The 19,341-nt window shown below is 39.9% G+C and overlaps 1 protein-coding gene across 3 annotated transcripts in view; it reads left to right on the plus strand.

Annotated features, from left to right (window-relative positions):
• MUSK (muscle associated receptor tyrosine kinase) overlaps nt 1-19,341 on the plus strand; it is an 86,874-nt gene that overhangs the window by 37,329 nt on the left and 30,204 nt on the right. For 2 of the 3 annotated variants that reach the window (XM_040631697.1, XM_040631698.1), the window contains exons 6-8: nt 380-409; nt 7,609-7,733; nt 17,714-17,873. In XM_040631697.1, the coding sequence (XP_040487631.1) occupies nt 380-409; nt 7,609-7,733; nt 17,714-17,873 (315 nt within the window). The remainder of the gene's footprint in view (nt 1-379; nt 410-7,608; nt 7,734-17,713; nt 17,874-19,341) is intronic. The other variant, XM_040631699.1, reaches the window with a different exon arrangement.

The raw sequence follows: 19,341 nt of genomic DNA on the forward strand, positions 1-19,341 counted from the left end.
CATGCTAAACAAAGGGAAAACACGATTTAGCAGAATAGTAGGCAGTCTGTTGCCTTGAAAGAAAGGGTAATTGTCAGCATTAAAATAAAAATGCATGAATGAGCTATGTTGTTGGGTATGCTGTAGTTTATCTTCTGTGTAGTACTGCCCGACTAAAGTGGTAATTTGAAATTTTATGTCATTTAATAGCTTGCTTGTAAAGGTCAGCTGTTTCCCTTGATTGCATTTGTTTCTTATTGAAATAAGAAACAAGCAGATTCTAATTAATAGTGTTGCACAACTGATGTTTCTGTGGTCAAAGATTTTCCCTTTTCATGATATGTTGTTTTTGTTTGTGTGTTCATTGTGTGTGTTTGTTTTGTCTTGTATCTATTAATAGAAGAAAGTGAACCTGAACAAGATACTAAAGGTATTTTTTTTTCTTTTTGCCCTGCTTCTTTTAAATGTATTTATTTTTGCTGACCTTGTAAACAATTCTAAGTGCCATTATTTTTTTTAGGAAATAACAAACGATGTACGGGAAATATTGTTGGCATGTGACTGAGTGTTATTAGATGGCCTGCCTTATTTTATAATGTATTTAGTGACAATTTACTTTTATTAAACTCGGAAAATGCAAACAAAATGACATAAATCAGCATGAGAATAAATCTCACACAGATTGGAATAGAAAGTTACCTTTTGACTGAAAGCCTTTTTTTGGGGAGGAGGGAGGATGTTACAATTTTTGAAGGAATGTAAAAATGTTAAGATGCCAGCTTAGGTTTTTACTGTTACTACTCCAAGAGGACAAGTATTATACAACTGCTCCAAACCAAATCAATCAAATTTAAATTAATTTTAATTGCCCACAGACATATACATATATTTAGTGGAATATGTTTAGAGGAAAGTAGCTGGACATCAAATTTGTTTGGGGGAAAAAACCCTACTTTGTAGAATAAGGGTTTTTCTTCCAAGAAAGCACTTTCTATCTGATTAAACTTTATGCTGTCCTAACCTAAAGTTTATGTTTTTTGGATAAGATTCACAAGTTCCCATATAATACAGTTTGGCTCTAGGAATAAACCTTAGGCTGGTAGTATTCGAAATAGCACCCCCTTATCTTAGGATCTCAAGATATTTGAGATACTTTTCTATTTCTTTTTTTTTTTTTTTTAAGATTTTATTTATTTATTTGACAGAGATAGAGACAGCCCGTGAGAGAGGGAACACAAGCAGGGGGAGCGGGAGAGGAAGAAGCAGGCTCATAGCAGAGGAGCCTGATGTGGGGCTCGATCCCATAACGTCGGGATCACGCCCTGAGCTGAAGGCAGACGCTTAACCGCTGTGCCACCCAGGCGCCCCTACTTTTCTATTTCTAAACATCAGGCTGCTTACAACGAAATTTAGATGAAATCATTTCACCTGCTCCTGTGTGATTCTTTTTGTTTGTTTTTATTTGCTTTCACTTCAACTCTATCAGTCATTGCTGGTTAGAATCAAGTAACCTAAAAAACAAAAAACAAAACAAAACAAAACCCTCTTTAAGGGACACTAGAATAAAATAAAGAAAGGAAAAAATAAGAGAAAATAAAATCCATGTGAGCTCATTGTGTCCTTTGAAATAATTACTCAGAAGCGGCATTTATAAGGGACTTAAGTTTCTTCTGGTCCTCCTGCCTTAACAAGAAAGAAGACGTAATTCATCTCAAGCCAAACTGCTTGTTCATTTCAGGACTTAATTTGGGTCCCCTGCCCTAGGCCCTCCATTGCACCACCACTGCAATTTCAGACTGAATAATAGCTCTATCTCCTTACTACAAATTCAAATTACCCCTTCGAATGACAATCAATAGTAAGATTTATTATGTATCCGAAAGTGCTTTAGAAAATGGAAAGAGAGAGGGAAGGAGGGAGGGATGGGTGAGAATGAGAACATAATATAGTTATGTTATAAAGGACTCTGGAATCACTAGCTACTGAAGCCCAATTTTGAAAGTACAATTCCCAACCTGCAGTTAGTGCTGTAAATTTACCCAAGAGAAATTAAAGCTCAAAACTCATGAATAAATATCACGAGAGAAAACCCAGGGATAAATAGATTGCCCATGTCTATTTCCCATGATGCAGATGAACAATGATTTGCTTGCCCACTGGAACTGGAGAATAATGGATAAGACTATAGAAAGAGTTGCGTCATGTTTTTTCTTTAAAGATCCATACCAAGACAGCTGTAAACATTTCCCAAATTACTAAGTAATGCTGTACCCCGTCTATTAAGTAACTTGTTTATGTAACAAAAACACTTTTATACTGTTTTGGATGCAAATAAAATGCACAATAGGGATATTCAATGGACATTTTACTTGATATGAAATATACCACGTTACTTTTAGAACTGATGGCCTAGAATGCATTTTCAGTTTGGGGCTACCAGCAAAGTAATGGGAGTTTATTACTGAATTACATCTACGTTTATTATTACCAGTGGATTTTCATCCATGGAGGTTAGTCTGGCATTTATTTTTAATTGCAACTGGCCTTATTGTTTTCAATGTTTGATAAATATGGTGGAATTTCTTTCATCCCTCCTTCACCTCTTCTGCTTGGAACTGGTAACAAATGCAGATGGGTATAAAAATATCAGTTTTATTGCTGATAAAGCTGGGCTGAAAAATAAAACTTTCTACTTTTTCATCCAAGAACTAGACTAACATCTGTTTCCTCATCCTCCTCAGCCCCACCCCACTCTTTAACCTTCCACCCCAAGTTGTAGGATGGAGAAGCCCTGAGCTGGGACACTTGCTGCACATTAACACCATACCCTTGTTGTTTGAGGGTAGCTGCGAGAATGATGGCCCCAAGAAGGCTGAGATACTCATAACATAGACAAGTCCCTTTCTCCAGTCTCACCAATCAGAAGAGCCACTCATTCATTTATTCATTCCCTCATTCAACAAATATTTATTGAATGCCTGCTATGTACCATGCAGGGCTCTATCTACCTATCAATCAGCCTGTGTTAATGAACAAAGCAAGCTCTGCCCTTGTGATGCTTACATTCCAGAGGAGGAGACAGCCAACAAACAAATCGATAGTTATGACATGGTGTTAAGTGCTATGAAGAACCACAAACAAGGGTAAGGGAATGTGTTGAGAAACATTTGGATAAGGAGACATCTGTGACCTTCTCTGGGGGCAGGAGGAAATTGGCAGGAAGGGTGGAAGCCATCTTTCAATACTGAAAAAAGGGGGCAAGTTCCTATTTTATCTTTTGGCAAGAATGTGGGTGTGCAGAAAACGGCTTCCCTTTTATTGCTGGCCTTTTCCCCCTCTTCACCCACTAGACTTAACAATATGTGTGGGGAAGTTGGAGCTGGTGTATTGAATTAAGAGCATGTAGACTGTGACCTGGTGAATGAGGGGGCACAAGCCACCCACACAAGCTTGGCAAGGAGCTCCCTCAGCAACCTAGTTCCCACTTTGGGGAAGTGAAACCCATGGGTTCATTGTGATTGAAGGCGTAGTTTCAACACACCCACAGAAAGGAAATAGAATCACAAGATTTATTATTTACAAATCCTAGAAGCCAGGGTCTGGGGAGCATGCTGTGAGCCCAGGGAAGGGAAGTCCTCTGACCCAGGTCACAGAGAAGGAGAAAGAGAGTGGGGTAGCAAGAACCTATACTTAGAGGTGATGAGGACAGAGAATACTAACTTTTCTAAGGCTTCACTCTAAGTGGTTATTGTAAAAGGTGCCCAGGAAAAGCAAAGTGGGAACTTTTGGTGGACATCCTAAACTCAAGTCCTTATCTAAATGTCTAGACTCTGGGTGTGGTAGGGTTATCACACTATAAAATGCCAAGGCAGCAACTCAGAAAAACAAAGTTGTTTTTTTCAAAAGGTGTTTTTCTCATCACACAATGAAACCCTGTCTCAGCCAAGGGTATACCTGTCCTTCTGGAGGAGGAGACCAGAAGTTTATCAGCACACTCATACCTTCACGAAACCACTGCAAATGCCAATATTGCTCCTTCATGTACCATCCTGTGCCCCACTGGAGCCCCCAGAAGGTTCTGATACGGGACAGAGCAGTATAGTAAGTAAATTCACTGCAAGGCCATGTTGACTCTGTCTTATTTACTATCTCACATTATGCCTAGCTGTGTTGTGCAATATAGATCATCAAAAGTTCTGCAGTGAGCCCAAATGATATTCCAAATAATATACCAGCCAATAGGAAAAAAAAAAAAAAAGCTGTAAATTAGAACAAAATAAATCCTCCCTTATTCCTGCATTTCCAGGAAGAATTTACAGTCCCCAAATGAAAACTCTTGCCTCTATAAATTAAAGCAGAAACAGTGTCTAGATTTCATTCTTCTCCAATTTCTTAGTCGTCTTCTGTTTAGCCAAAAGGCTCTCTTTCAGGTTCAAGGGTACAGAGTTCTCTGCAGCAGATGCTGGCTACACTTTTCCAGTGCCTATGGGATTGAAATAATCTCACTCCCAATCTCTAAAAGATCCTGCTTTTTTCAGATTCTGAGAGGCAATGGGACCCATAAGATGATGAGTACAGTAGTGTCACACTCAAAAAATGTAAGACACACGAGTATAGCCCCAACCCCGACAAGTTCTTTCAACCAAATGATGAACATGGACTCAGCTATGTTGTGCAACCTAGGTCTCCATCATTGTTGCCAGAAAACATCTGAAAAGGAGAAAATAGGTACCTGAGAGCAGTCAGTCTGTGTCGGTTGTCAAGAGTCCACAACCCGTGAGCTTAGACTAAGTTGGGAGAAATCTCCCATCAGGGGGGCAGATGGGTCACCGTGCGTCACTCTGGTATATCTGAAGAAATGTGCACTGCCTCCTCGCTGGCTGGTCTTCCTGAGAAATTTAGAATTTCTAGTGAGGACAGCCTCAGTCACTTAGTCTTCATTGACACTTTCTTCAAACTCATTCATTATGTGACTTTTTATTTCCTATTTCACCGTGGAGCCTGGCTTTTCTGGAACTTCAGTCAAGGGACAGGCTTCACTCCCTCTTTTAAAGTGCTATTTTTATCCCTGACTAGCAGAACTCACTTCCTAATTCGTGGGCCAGGTGCAAATGACAATGATCTTAATTCAAAAATCACTGGTAATTTCAAGGCAAGGACAGCAGCACGTTAAACCAAGCATGGGCCCCTCTTAGCACGGTGCCCTGTGAGACCATACAGGGCCACCCACTCTTGGAGCCAACCCTGCTGACCACTATGGCTACTGCCACTCACTCTGCTAAGAAATTTCTCAGGCTATATATATCACCTGCTAGGGAAAATTTTCCCTTATGTTGTTTCAACTCAGAATCATCCCTCATAGAATTTTGATCTAAAACTGCTGTAGAGAAGCACCTGGGTGGCTCAGTTGGTTGGGCGTCTGCCTTCAGCTCAGGCCATGATCTCAGGATCCTGAGGTCGAGCCCTGCATCAGACTCCCTGCTCCGTAGGGAATCTGCTTCTCCCCCTCCATCTGCCCCTCAAGCTTGCTCGCTCACTCTCTCTCTCAAAAAAATAAATACAATCTTTAATTAAAAAAAAAAAAACTGTTTTACATGTTTCTGAGGCTCTTAGGACTGATGCCTCTGCCAAATGTTCCTCCTCAGAGCCTTACTTTTCTTCAGTTATGGGGTTTTCTAAAACTTGACACTATTTAAATGGCAGAAGTGTGTGTCTCATCACGTGTTTCCTGGAACTGTGGGGCAGGCTCCACAGCAATTTTTTTAAATGTTATTATAAAATTTTCAACCTTAACAAAAAGTAGATACGGTACTAAAGGGAACTCCCACGTTCCCACGACCCCCAGCAACATAATCAACAGTCTACCGATTTTGCTTCCTCGCTTCACCTGCTATGTCATTGCTGCTGGTTTCTTTTAAAGCAAATCCCAGATATTAGTTCAATCAACCAATATGCACATTAGCAAAAGGACTTTTTTTTAAAAACATAATCACGTTACCATGTTCATTACTCTACCCATCCCCAATTAGCACTAACTTCTTAGTATCATTTACTACCAGGACTGCAATTTTTATCCAGTTATCTCAAAATATCTTTCTACATCCGATCTGTTGAATAAGAATCCAAACAAGACCCACACCTTGCATTTGGGGTTATGCCTCTGAAGTCTTTTTAACTGTATAATAATTCCCTTTTTCTCCTACGTCCCCCCCCCCCGGGACAAGTTATTTATTGAGAAAACTAAATAATTTGCCCTACTGAATTGTCTGTATTCTGGATTTCAATGAATTGCATCCCCATAATGATGTCTAACCTGTTCCTTAACCTCTGTTTTCTGTAGGTTGGTAATTAGACCACAAGACTTTTTAAAAGCAGGCTCAGTTTTGTTTTGGGGGGTAGATTCAGCATTGTATTTTAAACATTTGATGTATTTTTTTTAACCACTTGGTGCCTTAAAAATGGAGTCTTCCTTGCTTTTCCTTTCTTCCGGCTTTTGTGCCCAACATTGTGTTTCTAACATCCTCTTCTAGATTCCATCTCTTAAGAGTCCTCAATATCAAGAGGAGGTTGAATTAATATGTACCTGCAAATCTAAAATTAGAATCTGCAAAAAGGATTCGGTTGTCACATCATATCTTCCCTGAACTTTCTCTTAATTAATCAGTAGGGATGCAGTCTCAGAATGGAATATTAATTATCTATTCTTCTGCTCACACTTGGCCTAAAATATTTCTTTCTTTTTGCTCCAATGTGCTCATCTCATTCTCTACAAAGTTAGGCAATTTTTTTCTGTCCTCCCACTATGATACAGTTGAAGATATAAAGCATTAATTAATTATTTCATTAATTCAAGTAAATACTATTACTTTGGTCAGGCACTCTTCTGGGTACTGAACAAAACAGGCTAGGTTTTTGGTTGCTGAGAACTCACAATCTACAGGGGTTGGAGGAGGCAGACAATAGACAAAAAATAACTTCAGATAGTGGTAAGGTCTATAAAGACAATAAAACAGGGTGATAAAAAGTGAATGGGGGCAGGTTATACCTTATGTTGGGTGGTCAAGGAAGGCCTTTCTGAGGAAATGCCACTTAACCAGGGACTGGATGATACAAGGAACACACCACACGAAGATCTGGGGGATCGATGCTCTAGGCTGAGGGAAAGCATGGACAAGCTCCTAAGAAGGGAATAAGCTTGGAGTGTCCTAGAGTGGTGAGAATCATGGGGTTATAGCATAAATGGCTTAGAAGCCAGGGCACGGCATTTGGTATTATCCTTAATCCAGAGGGCACAGGGAAGGAATTTACACAAGAGAACACGATTTGATTTGCATTTTAGAAAGACCACTCCCGGGGCGCCTCGCCTGGGTGGCTCAGTCGGTTAAGTTAAGCATCTGCCTTTGGCTCAGGTCATGATCCCATGGTCCTGGGATCGAGCCCCACATCGGGCTCCCTGCTCAGCTGGGAGCCTGCTTCTCCCTCTGCCTCTGCTGCTGCCCCTGTGTGTGCCCTGTTTCTCCCTGTGTCAAATAAACAAATAAAATCTTTAAAATAAATAAATAAAATAAAGACCACTCCGGCTTGAGCATTCCCTACAGGAGTCACTCACCACTTCTGTTTTCCTAACAGTTTTTGCCAGAATCCTGCGGGCACCTGAATCCCACAATGTCACATTTGGCTCCTTTGTGACCCTGCGCTGCACAGCAACAGGCATCCCTGTCCCCACCATCACCTGGATTGAAAACGGAAATGCTGTGAGTGCTATCTGTATGGGGGCTTGTCTGGGGAAGACTCATTGAAGAGGAATTTCAGTATAGACCACATATTTGTGATGTTACCCTGATCTCTGTCATTGGTCCCACCTGCACCTCCATTTTTCAAAGCTTTCTAGGATTTTCATCCTAGAAGTCACTGCCCTAGAAACTGAACTTCATGGGCTCGCTTCTCTCCTTGTATCGTAAGGGAAGAGTAGAAAATCAAATTTTTCTTCATGCTTTTGTGTAAAAGGGAAGAGGTAATAATTCCTTCCCACACAGGTAAAATAATTTTCACAAAACTCACCAGCTTAAGAATTAGTTCACAGGAGCTGGAGGCTACTTTGATGAAAAGTAATCCGGAATTAGAACCCATACCATCAGTTTAACATTCTTTCATTTTTTATACTGATAATAATAACTAACATACAATAAGTGATCACTATGTGCCAGGATCACTTCACATATAAACACTTTACATATAAACATTCATTTATTCATTCTACAAATATCTATTGATTATCTCCTGGGTGTTAGACACTATTCTATGCATTATGGATACAAGAGCAAAAAAACGAGTGAAATAAGTCAGTCAGAGAAAGACAAATACCGTATGATTTCACTCATACATGGACTTTAAGAATATATAGAACCGACGAACACAGTGGAAGACCTCTTCCAGAAAACCAGAAGAGACAGTGAACTCTAGGAAACAAACTGAGGGTTACTGGAGGGAGGTGGGTGGGGGGAAGGGATAACTGGGTGATGGGCATTAAGGAGAGCACTTGATGTAACTGGGTGTTATACACAACTGACGAATCACTACATTCTACCTCTGAAACTAATTTAAAAAATTAAAAATAAAAAAGTAGTATTTTCAAAAAAAACAAAACAAAACATGTGAAGTTCCCTGCCCTCAAAGAGTTTACATTATGATGGGGAAAGACAAACAATAAAATAAAACAAATAGGAGAATATTCTATGCAGGGAGTATCAAATACTGTGGAGAAAAATAAAGTGGGAAAATAAGAATGTGCAACCTTAAGAGAAAGATTCCATTTTCAATAGAGCGGTCAAGGAAGCCTCATTTAAATGAAGACATTTGAGCTAAGACCTGAAGGAGCTAAGGAGGAGGCTATGTAAATAACTACGGGAAGAAAACTGGGGAAAGTCTCTAAGATAAAGTTGCACAAGGTATGTCAGAGGAATAGCAAGGAGTTCAGTGTGACCAGAGGTTAAGTGAGCAAAGAGGAAAGAAGTAAGGGGTGGTTTAGGAATTATGAGTCATATAAGCTTAGGTAGAGCATTGAAATAAATCTGGCTTTTATTTGAGTGAGATGGGATGCCATTTTAGGTCTCTTTCTATTATCAGCTTTCCTGCTGACTCTTGTTCATTGTGCTTTGTTTCCTTGTGGGCCTGGCTATCTTTGACTACCTGCTGTTCACTGTTTTGGGGGAAAAAAAGGTCAGGGATTAATCTGAGGTCTAGATAAAGGTACTTCTCTCCAGAAAGAATTTATTTCTGCCAAGGACCAGAGGCAGCTGCTTACCTTGGACTGTCTTAAACCTAGTTCAAGGTTTGAAGCTCCTTGGTCATCCCAGATAATTGTAACTCAGCCTGCAATTCTCTGTGGACCATTTCACTTGTAGTTCACGTTGATACCTCCCTGATATCTGATTCTTTGAGATTTTGGTTTATCATATCTCTTATTAGACTTCTCACCTTTATGGAACCTGAGTTTTGATTTCGGTCTCCTCACTCCTCAAAGGAAACACATTTTTCTGGGTTGGAAAAAATGTCTTAGGGAGAATAAAAGCTTCTAAGTTTGTTATATCTGGTAAAAATATTTTTCCAGAATTTTAATTTTTTTCAGTGTGAGAGCTGGTTTGATAACCCAGCTTACCAATATCTGAAATAAGAATCTTTCATAGATTATTGTCATAATTATATTTTATAGACTTTAACCACTTGTCTATTTATGTTTAGTTTGCATTCGGTCCCTAGTTTCTGATACCCTTTATGAGGTTAAAGATATTTATTTTAATCTTAACAAATGTTTTTAACATAAATATATGTTAAACTCAATAAAACGCCTTGTCATTAATTATTTTAACTTTGTGATGAACATGTAATTTTTCACTTTAAATTGGAAAGTTTCCTTTTCATTGTTTAAAAACATTGCTTTTTTTTTTTGTTTGTGTTGTTTCAATTTGCTGTAATTTTCTTTAGGATTATCGCATCTATTTTCAAAAATGGGAATAGTCTAGTTTTGGGGAGCTATCATGCTCAGGTTTTGTTAACAATATTATGCCAGCCCTACAGAATCAATTGGCAAGTCGATGTACTTTCTTTTGATACAGAACTCAAGGGAGGAACTTGAGATGCAAATCTCTCTTAAATTCAGGGACATTTTCCTCTATTGTATCCTTAATAATTGCTTCTTTCTTCTCTGCATTTTTTTCCTATGCAGAGCAGAAAGATTAGGAAGAATGTAGTTGTACTGGAAGTTCATTAGACCTCTATTAAATAAATTTATTTTAAAACTACAATCTTTCTAATCTTTATGCTCTGCTCATTTTTGTGGAGGGACAGAGGGAGTCCTCTGTAACCTGTCAACGTTTCCTCAGGCTCTAATGCCTACCATAAATGTCCCCCACAAGAACCCACTAAAGAAAATCTTATTCACAGGCTCTAGTCCGTGGACAGCTTCCTCAGTCTAGTGTTATACGCACTCATAATAGTTCATAACATTCTTCCGCTACTTTATTGTCTCTCTCTAAGTCTGCTCCTACTTACAGCCTTGTTATCTGAACTCTGGAATTTTCCATGACTCTATTGGGAAAATTTATCCATTCTCCTCTCAGTGAACTTTAAGGTTTCAGCGACTTGGTTGATACTCATTTTCTATCAACTCAGTCACATCTCTTTGTATCTTCCAGAAATTGCTGAAAATTTCTGGCCCTTTGATTATGATACCCTTCCATCTTTCCAGAGATTTATTTCTCCTAATTTTAAGTTTGAGTTATCTTTTGGGCTTTTGGGTAGAAAAAGGAGAGTTAAACATGTGGGCTGAGCTTATCTTTGTAACTTGGGTGCTGAGCAAGCATGACTTGCAATGCAATACAGCTTCATTTAATATCTTCTGTTTCTTTTAAGTCTCTTCAGCAAGTCGGCTTCTTCTCTCATCACTGAGGCCTACCCCAGGCAGGCCTGTGACTTTTCCAGTTCTTCTAGGTGATTTTACGTCACTAACATCATCCCAATTTAGTAATTCCGAGTGCCTAACCCTAAGTAATAGCCAAACTTTCCAACTGCAATTCACAGATGGGACCTTTCTTTTCTTTTCTTTTTTAAAGATTTTATTTTTAAGTAATCTCTCCACCCAGTGTGGGGCTCAAAGTCACCACACTTGCACACTCTACAGACAGAGCCAGCCTCCCTTTCTTAAGATGACTGCATGCATGCCTTCCACAACAGTCTTGCGGTTAGCTTCTTCTCTCACACTCATTCACTCTTCCCCTACTTCCTAACTGCTGTTTAAGACTCCTACAGGTTTGGGGTTGGAAGAAGGGAGGAGCAGTAATTGAAGTGGAAAAGTTCTAATTTAACTGACACTCTTTTAGGTTGGCTTTCCATCCCTGTGCCTGACAAGTATTTAAAACAACTCTTTCGGGGCGCCTGGGTAGCGCAGTCGTTAAAGCGTCTGCCTTCGGCTCAGGGCGTGATCCTGGCGATCCGGGATCGAGTCCCACATCAGGCTCTTCCGCTATGAGCCTGCTTCTTCCTCTCCCACTCCCCCTGCTGTGTTCCCTCTCTCGCTGGCTGTCTCTCTGTCACATAAATAAATAAAATCTTTAAAAAAAAAATAAAATAAAATAAAAAAAATAAATAAATAAAACAACTCTTTCCATCGTGGACACATTCATGATTCTTGAGAAATCAAGGGATATTCAAGATGACCCCAGTGATTCCTTTTCTTCAGGGCAGCCATCTCCCACTTAGGCCCCAATTTGTTAGTTGATGGGAAGTCTTTCTGTTGGCGTCCTATCAATGCCCCAAAAAGGACTTTGGGGAAGGTTGAAAATAACTCCAAACTCTTAGATCCACAACTCTTAGATCCAGACCACTGAACACAGCTACCCCTTCTTTGCTTCTTCCGTTGAAGCTACTAGGCAGCCTGGCTCTGCCCTTCAGATTTTACAGGTGGGTATCAGATACATCTCTGCTGTGTCAACAAACTGCAGATGTGTCAGGGTCCCCAAGACCACGTTCAAGTTTGATGATTCGCTAGAAGGACTTGCAGAACTCAGAAAAGCTATTATCCTATGGTTATAGTTTATTACAGTGAAAGGATACAGACTAAACTCACAGTGGGTAATCAGTTGTTCTCTCCCCGTGGAGTCCCACGGAGAGCACCTAATTCTCCCAGCAATGACGGCAACATGTATGATGTCTTGTACCAAGGAAGCTCACCCAGCCATGGTGTCCAGGGTTTTTCCTAAGGGTCAATTACCAAAGCATGGAGGGTTCACATGAAAGACATTAGCTAGTCTCCGACCTTTCCAAAGGTCAAACTGATACAGTATAGCCTAGAGTACCTACTGAACAAAAAGAGCTATTCACCATAATTTGCAATGTAACATAAACTATCTGGCATGGCTCATGGTCTCAGATATACAAAGACACTCTTATGAGGCAGGATTTTCCAAGGGATGAGAGGTTATCTCTTAGAAGCAAGTCAAAGGCCAGTCCTTTCTTTCAAATGTGCTGGGTTTGAGCACCTCAAGTCCACTTTAAAGTTAACCCTTTACTACACGGCAGGAGACGTACGCCAACCCTCCAGGTGGTCCTATGGAAGACCCTCATTCATACCTTAAGGAGATGGGGTGGTTTTCGAACCAGTCCCTTGGGTGGGGTGAGGATGGTTCTCACTACAGCTAAAAAACCCAAACCTGGATGAGTCATCTAAGGGGCTCAGCTATTTACATTTTTCATGTCCTCCTGGAGAGTCTCTCTCCAACTTTTTGGGATCTTGGTTCCAGTGTCCATATGTTGTCATATTACAATATACTAACAACAGCATTTTAAAGTCAAGAGTGTTCTAAATGAGGAGGAAAAAAAGAGAGAGAGAGAGGAAAAGAAGGTGAGGAAGGGAAAGAGCAGTAGGACACTAGACACAGGAAGGGAAGTGTGTGGGAAACAAAGCACGCCCAAGTGTGAAATTCTGGTGGTTGTTGTATATACCAGGAAAAAGATGCCAAATTCTAAGGCTATCTCAACTAATGAAGAGTGTCCTCCTCCAACAGCAGTCTCTTTAGGGTTTAAATCCATTTATTATTTTCGTTTTCACTATTGTTTGTGCTGAAGGTTTTTTTTTCTTTTCTGATACTTGAACAAATCATTTTCTCATAATCTGTGTTTAAAACTAATTTATCTTGTCTAAGTGTCTACCATGCATCTCTTCAAAATAGAGTCAGTAAACAAAATAATGTCACTTTATGAGCTTGCTGCTTGAGGGACGATAAATGAGAATAGGTGAAGGGTTAGGAGACCTAAGTTGGAAATGGCCCTCTTCAGAGAATATTAACTGTAGGGAAGTCCACTTGCCTCTGAAACACTGATTTTCCCATGTTTGTAATGACAGAGGTGTCAGGTGGCTGGAGAAAACCATCCCTAATATGACATCGGGGGTACGGTTCTCCAATGTTATTAAGTTACAGTCAAGAAACCTGTAGTTCCTGCTCTTCTTCAAGCTCTCTAATTAAACTTTAAATGTCTTTTAAAGTTCAAATCTTATTTGGCTGTCTGTTTTGTGGCTCTTCTGTGGAAGCTGTTCTTATTTCTTTGGCCTCTCAAGGTAGTGTAAAAATATGTCTTAAGAAAGCTGGTGGACTAATGATAGGGCTTTACTGATTTGACTTCCTCTGTGAAAAAAAGAATAAAGAAAATGGAAAGACACATGCTTTAAAAAAAAATCAGTGTTTTCAAAGGCTCATATGAGTTTAGAACTAGAAGACACCAGATTAGTCTCTGCTGGAGTTCGGGAGTAATGAAAAAGTCAGATGGTTTGAATTAGTTTTGGTCTTATTGAGACCCCAACTTAATCATTCGAGATGTGATTCACAAAAAGCAGGAAGCAAAATAGACCCATTGCCTCAGATTCTAAGACAGGAATAAAACAAATGAACAGTGACTTTCTTCCAGAAAGAAAGCAAAAGTACATCTGTGGTTCTCATGGTCAGGGAGAGGGTTGCTCTTACAGCCAACTTTCAGTCGTGGTGATACTACCCACATCCAACTAGAAACCGAGACGATGTTGCTCGTGCTGACACACATCACAGGAAATGGAGGCAACCTCGAGCATTTAATGTACAAGCAGCAAACCAGAAAAGTCTCCTGAGAACAGGGAAGAGCCCACAGCCCTGGTGCTATTTGGGGTAGACTGAACAAACACGAATGCAGAGCCGGGAGCTAACTGGCACAGAATAAGACAGAGTTTGAACTGTGGCTCTTCACTAACTACAAATCAGCGAACTAACTTCACCAAGGCACTACTAAGAGCAATGGGTACTCTAAAGGATGTGAAGACTCCTTTCCTCTCTGTCTCTGTGAACACATCAATAACCTAAAACCCCGAGCAGTTAGAACAAGAGAAGGGCGAGCCACATGCCCCAAAGTGATCAAGAAGTATTTTGTCTTCTTCCTACGGAAATGTCATCCATTTTTCATGAAATTTGTAGTCTTTGATGAACTTCAGAGTGAGTAGTAATATTCCTTTTATTTTACAACACTGGAAGTAGTAGTTTCACGTGGATAGAATAGAGCTTACTTTGTATTTTGATAAACAGATTTATTTCAAGTTATACTGATAATATCTCCATTATTTTGGTATTCAAATAAAAAATACGGAAAAATTACATGTCTCTTTTGTTTTTCCAATAAATACAGTTCCTAAAATACTTTAAAGGTTGAATCATTTTAATTTGTTAAAAGAATTTTATAAAAATGAATAACCAAATTATCTATGTTAAAGATTGTGCTTTTGAATTTTTTAAAAGGGAGGCTCACCTTTATTTTACACATATTTTTAAAAGGTAGTATTTTTGGTTCAAAGTACATGAGCTTTGGAGTCATCTTACTAGCTGTGTAAATTAAGATAATTACATATATCAGCAGGGATATATTATGTGGAATATTGCAGCAGCCAGATTAAGAGAGGTCACTATTTATGGCAATGTTGACCAGAAACAATATGGAAAACTTTCTGAGTCTGTTACCCTTTTTCTATGATGCATAAACAGACATTATTATATCTCCCTAAACATGGACCCTTCTGGGTCATACCCTACAGCTCCATGAGCTAATCTCAGCAAGCTGGAACTACGTGTAAGACAAAGGCATCAAAGTCAGAATACCTTTCAGAGGTCTTCCTACGCGAAGGTCAAGTCATGATGAAGTATAAGATTATCCGTAACTGTGAACAGATTCTCTCAAACCAGCATTTCTAATGTAGTAATGATATATAAAAATATTCTACAGGTCAATAATAGTTTGCCACTTTCAAAAAGCTTTTATACACATTATCTCAAGTATAAATAAGTATGCCTATTTATGACAGAGTTTCCTATCTGCCTCTTTTTGAGATCACTGTCTCAGAAAGAGAAGCCACGTACAGAGCAGAGAGCTGTTTATCCAGCTCCTTCAGGGCAGGATGGCTGAGTGACTTGCAGAAAATAACATATTTACTGTAAATACCAGATATAGTCACCTCAATTAAGGACTCGGTTTTGCCTAGGCATACCTTGGTCAAAACTCAGTAATAATCTGAACCTGAGGGGCAAAAAGATCAAAATGGAGGGCAAAGCGTTGTTTTTATTTTTAGGTCATCAAAAAACACTAAACTGTTGGTCAGGATGAACCATGAAGAAAGAAAAACAAATTCAAACTATGACTAACAAGGCCTGCTGTGCATGAGTCACAAACTGAATCAAGCAAGGCCTCTGGAAATAGGAGGAAAAGCATCTAGGAGCCACATCATAATCGAGCAATGAGCCTTATAACTTATTGGTGTCTTTGCTGAACTATTTCAATACCCTGATGAAGTCCAGGAGAAGTGAGGTCAGCCAATTTAAAACTCATCCTCTTCCCTACCAAGAATGTTCTCAGTGACCCTGAAGAGGAGTGCAGGAATGACATTCTTAGGTGTGAACATGAAAATAGTGCTAGTTGAGTCAACCTTGGGGATGACTCGTTCCCCAGTTGTGACCTAGGCATTGTGCTGACCTACTTCCTGAAGGAGGGATTAACCTTGCAAAGGGGGAACGTAATTGTTCTTTAGATTTCACGTCTATAAACTGGAAAGAGATTATATTTATAAATGAAATATCCCAGTAGCATAAAGAGTGTTGATTAAGCATAGAGGTTTGAGGCCTTTAACTTTTTTCTCCATGGTAGCTTTGTTGCTAGAATTCGGGAGAGACCAAAATTGTATTTCAAATTCTTTCGTCTTGGAGATCTATCTAACTTGGAGATTCAAATCCATAAGAGTTTACGCTTCTGATAAATATGATAATGATGAATCCTATCTGAATTCCTAACTGAATGTATGTCCTTAAAGGTATTTCTCTCTCTGCCTTGTCAATTTCTCACAAAGTCCAGGCTGTTTATCTGGGGAAACTACCATAATACTTGATCTGCCTTAAATTGATGATCACATGAAGTTATCATAAGGATTGAAACTAGTAGCACGGGGAAGGAATAAAAAGACAAAGAAGGTACCTGGACAAACCTCCCTGTAATCATTACAGACAGTGCTTGGATCCAAGACCAGCCAGCCACCTGGGAGCAGAAAGAGGCAAGCTGGTTTCACCCCAGAGCTTCCCTCCCCTTGTTAGTCTAACTGTGAAAATAGGCAAAAGAGCAAAATAACTGGCTCCAAATTTCTTATTCCCAGCCTCATTCCCTACCATGGGACAGAGAGAGATCTTTCAAGGCCACTCCTCCAAGAGAAGGTCAAGGTGAATCATGGCCTGATTTCCTTGGTTGTCATTCCATTCAAATTTCCCTCAAACTGGCATTTTCCCCTCATACCAACAGTGACGATTAAAGAATAATTATTGTAGCTAGAGTACAAATTCTACCTCTGCAACCTCACGGAAAGTGCTGGGCAGCTCTGTCTTTCCCACAGAGCTTAAAGGATGATGACTCACAAGCACTTGCATAAATTAACCAGCCAGTTGGCTGCTAATATTGCATTGATACCCTGGCTCTCCAAGCACCTTTGATTTTCCGATTTAAATGGTACGGCATGATATATGTCAAGCCTCGGAAACAGAATTGGCTTTACAACCATTTTTCTTTGTAATGGTCCATCCATCTGGTGTGCATTTGTGGGGAACTGAACAGGAATTAACCATTTCGTAACACTCACAAGTCTGTGGGACGTCTGGGTGGTTTTGCTGATTTGGGCCGTGATTTTGTCATCTTGGCTGATCCAGTTCCTGTGACTGCCACATTGACTGGGGGCTGGTCGATCTAGAATGGCCTCATTTGTGTATCTGGCAGCTGCTCTTGGCTCCCAGCTGGGGCAGTGGGGCTAACTGGGCCATGTGTGCCTCCTCCTCTAGCAGCTTAGCTCTGGGTTGGTCACAGGAGGTCACAGGTTTCAAGAGCAACAAGAAAGCAAGCCACAATGTGCAAGACTTTTACAAGTCTGTTTCTGATGTTCTAAAACAAGTACAAGGCCAGTTTAGATTCAAAGCACAAAGAGAGATGCCACCTCTTGGGGGAAGAGCTACAAAGCTACATTGCAAGGTCACGGGCATAGGGAAGGAAAAGGTTTTGGCTATTTTTGCGATCTACCACGTGCCCTTTGATCATAATTTTGATACTTTTTCTTTCAAGACAACTGATGTAGCATATTAGGAAATCCTTGACCTAATTCTACCCGTTTTTTTTTTTTTTCCCCCGACTCCACCAGGTTTCTTCTGGGTCCATTCAAGAAAGTGTGAAAGACCGAGTGATTGACTCAAGGCTGCAGCTGTTTATCACTAAGCCAGGACTCTTCACATGCATAGCTACGAACAAGCATGGAGAGAAATTCAGCACTGCAAAGGCCGCAGCCACTATCAGCATAGCAGGTAGGATGGATTCTCACAATAGCACTGCTCCAGGAGAGGGGAGAGTTGGCACTATTCCACATCCACTTGGGGGAAAATCTTTTTTCTTTTATTTCTTACTCCATTCCCCTTTGGGTGACTTCTTCCTCCTTGGGGACATTCCAGAGGTTGATCTAGATAACTGATCTTAGGTGATATGTTGCCTCAAAAAAACGAAATCCTCCAATACCTGTCCACATGATGGGTAACAACTTCCAGAAGTTCATTTCTATTTCTTTTCTCCCCCTCCCTTTCTTCCTCTTTCTTTACCTTCCTCCTTTCTTTCTTGCTTTTTTTTTTTTCTGTTTTTCCATTTCTTTCTTTCCTTTCCTTCCTCTCTCTTTCTTTCTTCCTCCCTTCTCTTTTTTTCTTTCATGGGGCTAATCACACTTTCCAGGGCTCTCAAAGAGTAACTTGGCAGATACTTAACATGGTTGTGCCAATTTCTGCATGGCTCTTTCTTGAGGGCATTTTTACTTATGAGTATTTGATCTACTTTGTGGTCTTTCCCTTTCCTGTTTCAGGAAAGTGATAGCAGGACTTACAGGTGTTTTCAAGGAAAAGAGCTGACATACGGATTTCTAGGATATTTGTGTTGAGTTATAAAGGTTTATTTTTAAAATGTAAATGCCCCAAAGCCTTCTGAGAACATTTGTGGAATTCCTACAGATGGAAATAATCCCTGTATCAGGAAATGCCACACATGCTATACTCATAATGTGTCTACTGCCCAAGGGTCAGCAGAGATGCTTGGCCTCACATGTGAGACAAGTACTGGTACAACCTGTGCCCAGGGCCAGCTCCCCAGATCCTGCTCTGTCTTATTACCATGCCACTTCTTTGATCTTCCATGATGGGGAAATTCCTAGTAATGTTTCTGATTTTAATATGAGATGAAAAGAGACCACAGAGAAATATATATGGAGCATTGGACAAGGCTGGCCTCCTAAGTATGCCTATGAAGGCAGGAGAAGATTCTAAAACCAAGGATTCCTTCTGCCTTCTTCTCCAGGGATATATCTGCTTATAGTACCTTGAGATATCATATCAATTATTCTAGAATTTCCGTGGATGGGAAATCATTTCTCCTAGAGAATGGTGAGAATTCTAAAAGTGAATTCAACTCAATTTAACAAATAATAAAAAAACAATTATTGCTTACATAGTACCTTGTTGTTTAAAAATACTCATACATGCATTTATTAAATACTAGATTCAGGCCATCATTAGGTAGAATAAAGGATGCAAACTTAAGTTACAAATGGGATAATTAACAATGGAGTCCTTGCCTTCCAGGGACTCTCAATCTAGAAAGGAAGTCAGCCAGCCATATACATTATGGCATAGACTATGTTCTCCTACACAAGCACAGACAAAGAAAAAAGCAAGTTGATTGGCAAGCTTAGAGCATGAGGGAGACTGGGAGTGAGATAGAGAACAGGAAGAAAGG

The sequence above is a fragment of the Ursus maritimus genome, unplaced genomic scaffold (genome assembly GCF_017311325.1).
Source record: "Ursus maritimus isolate PB19 unplaced genomic scaffold, ASM1731132v1 scaffold_17, whole genome shotgun sequence".
In the NCBI taxonomy this organism is placed as follows: Eukaryota; Metazoa; Chordata; class Mammalia; order Carnivora; family Ursidae; genus Ursus; species Ursus maritimus.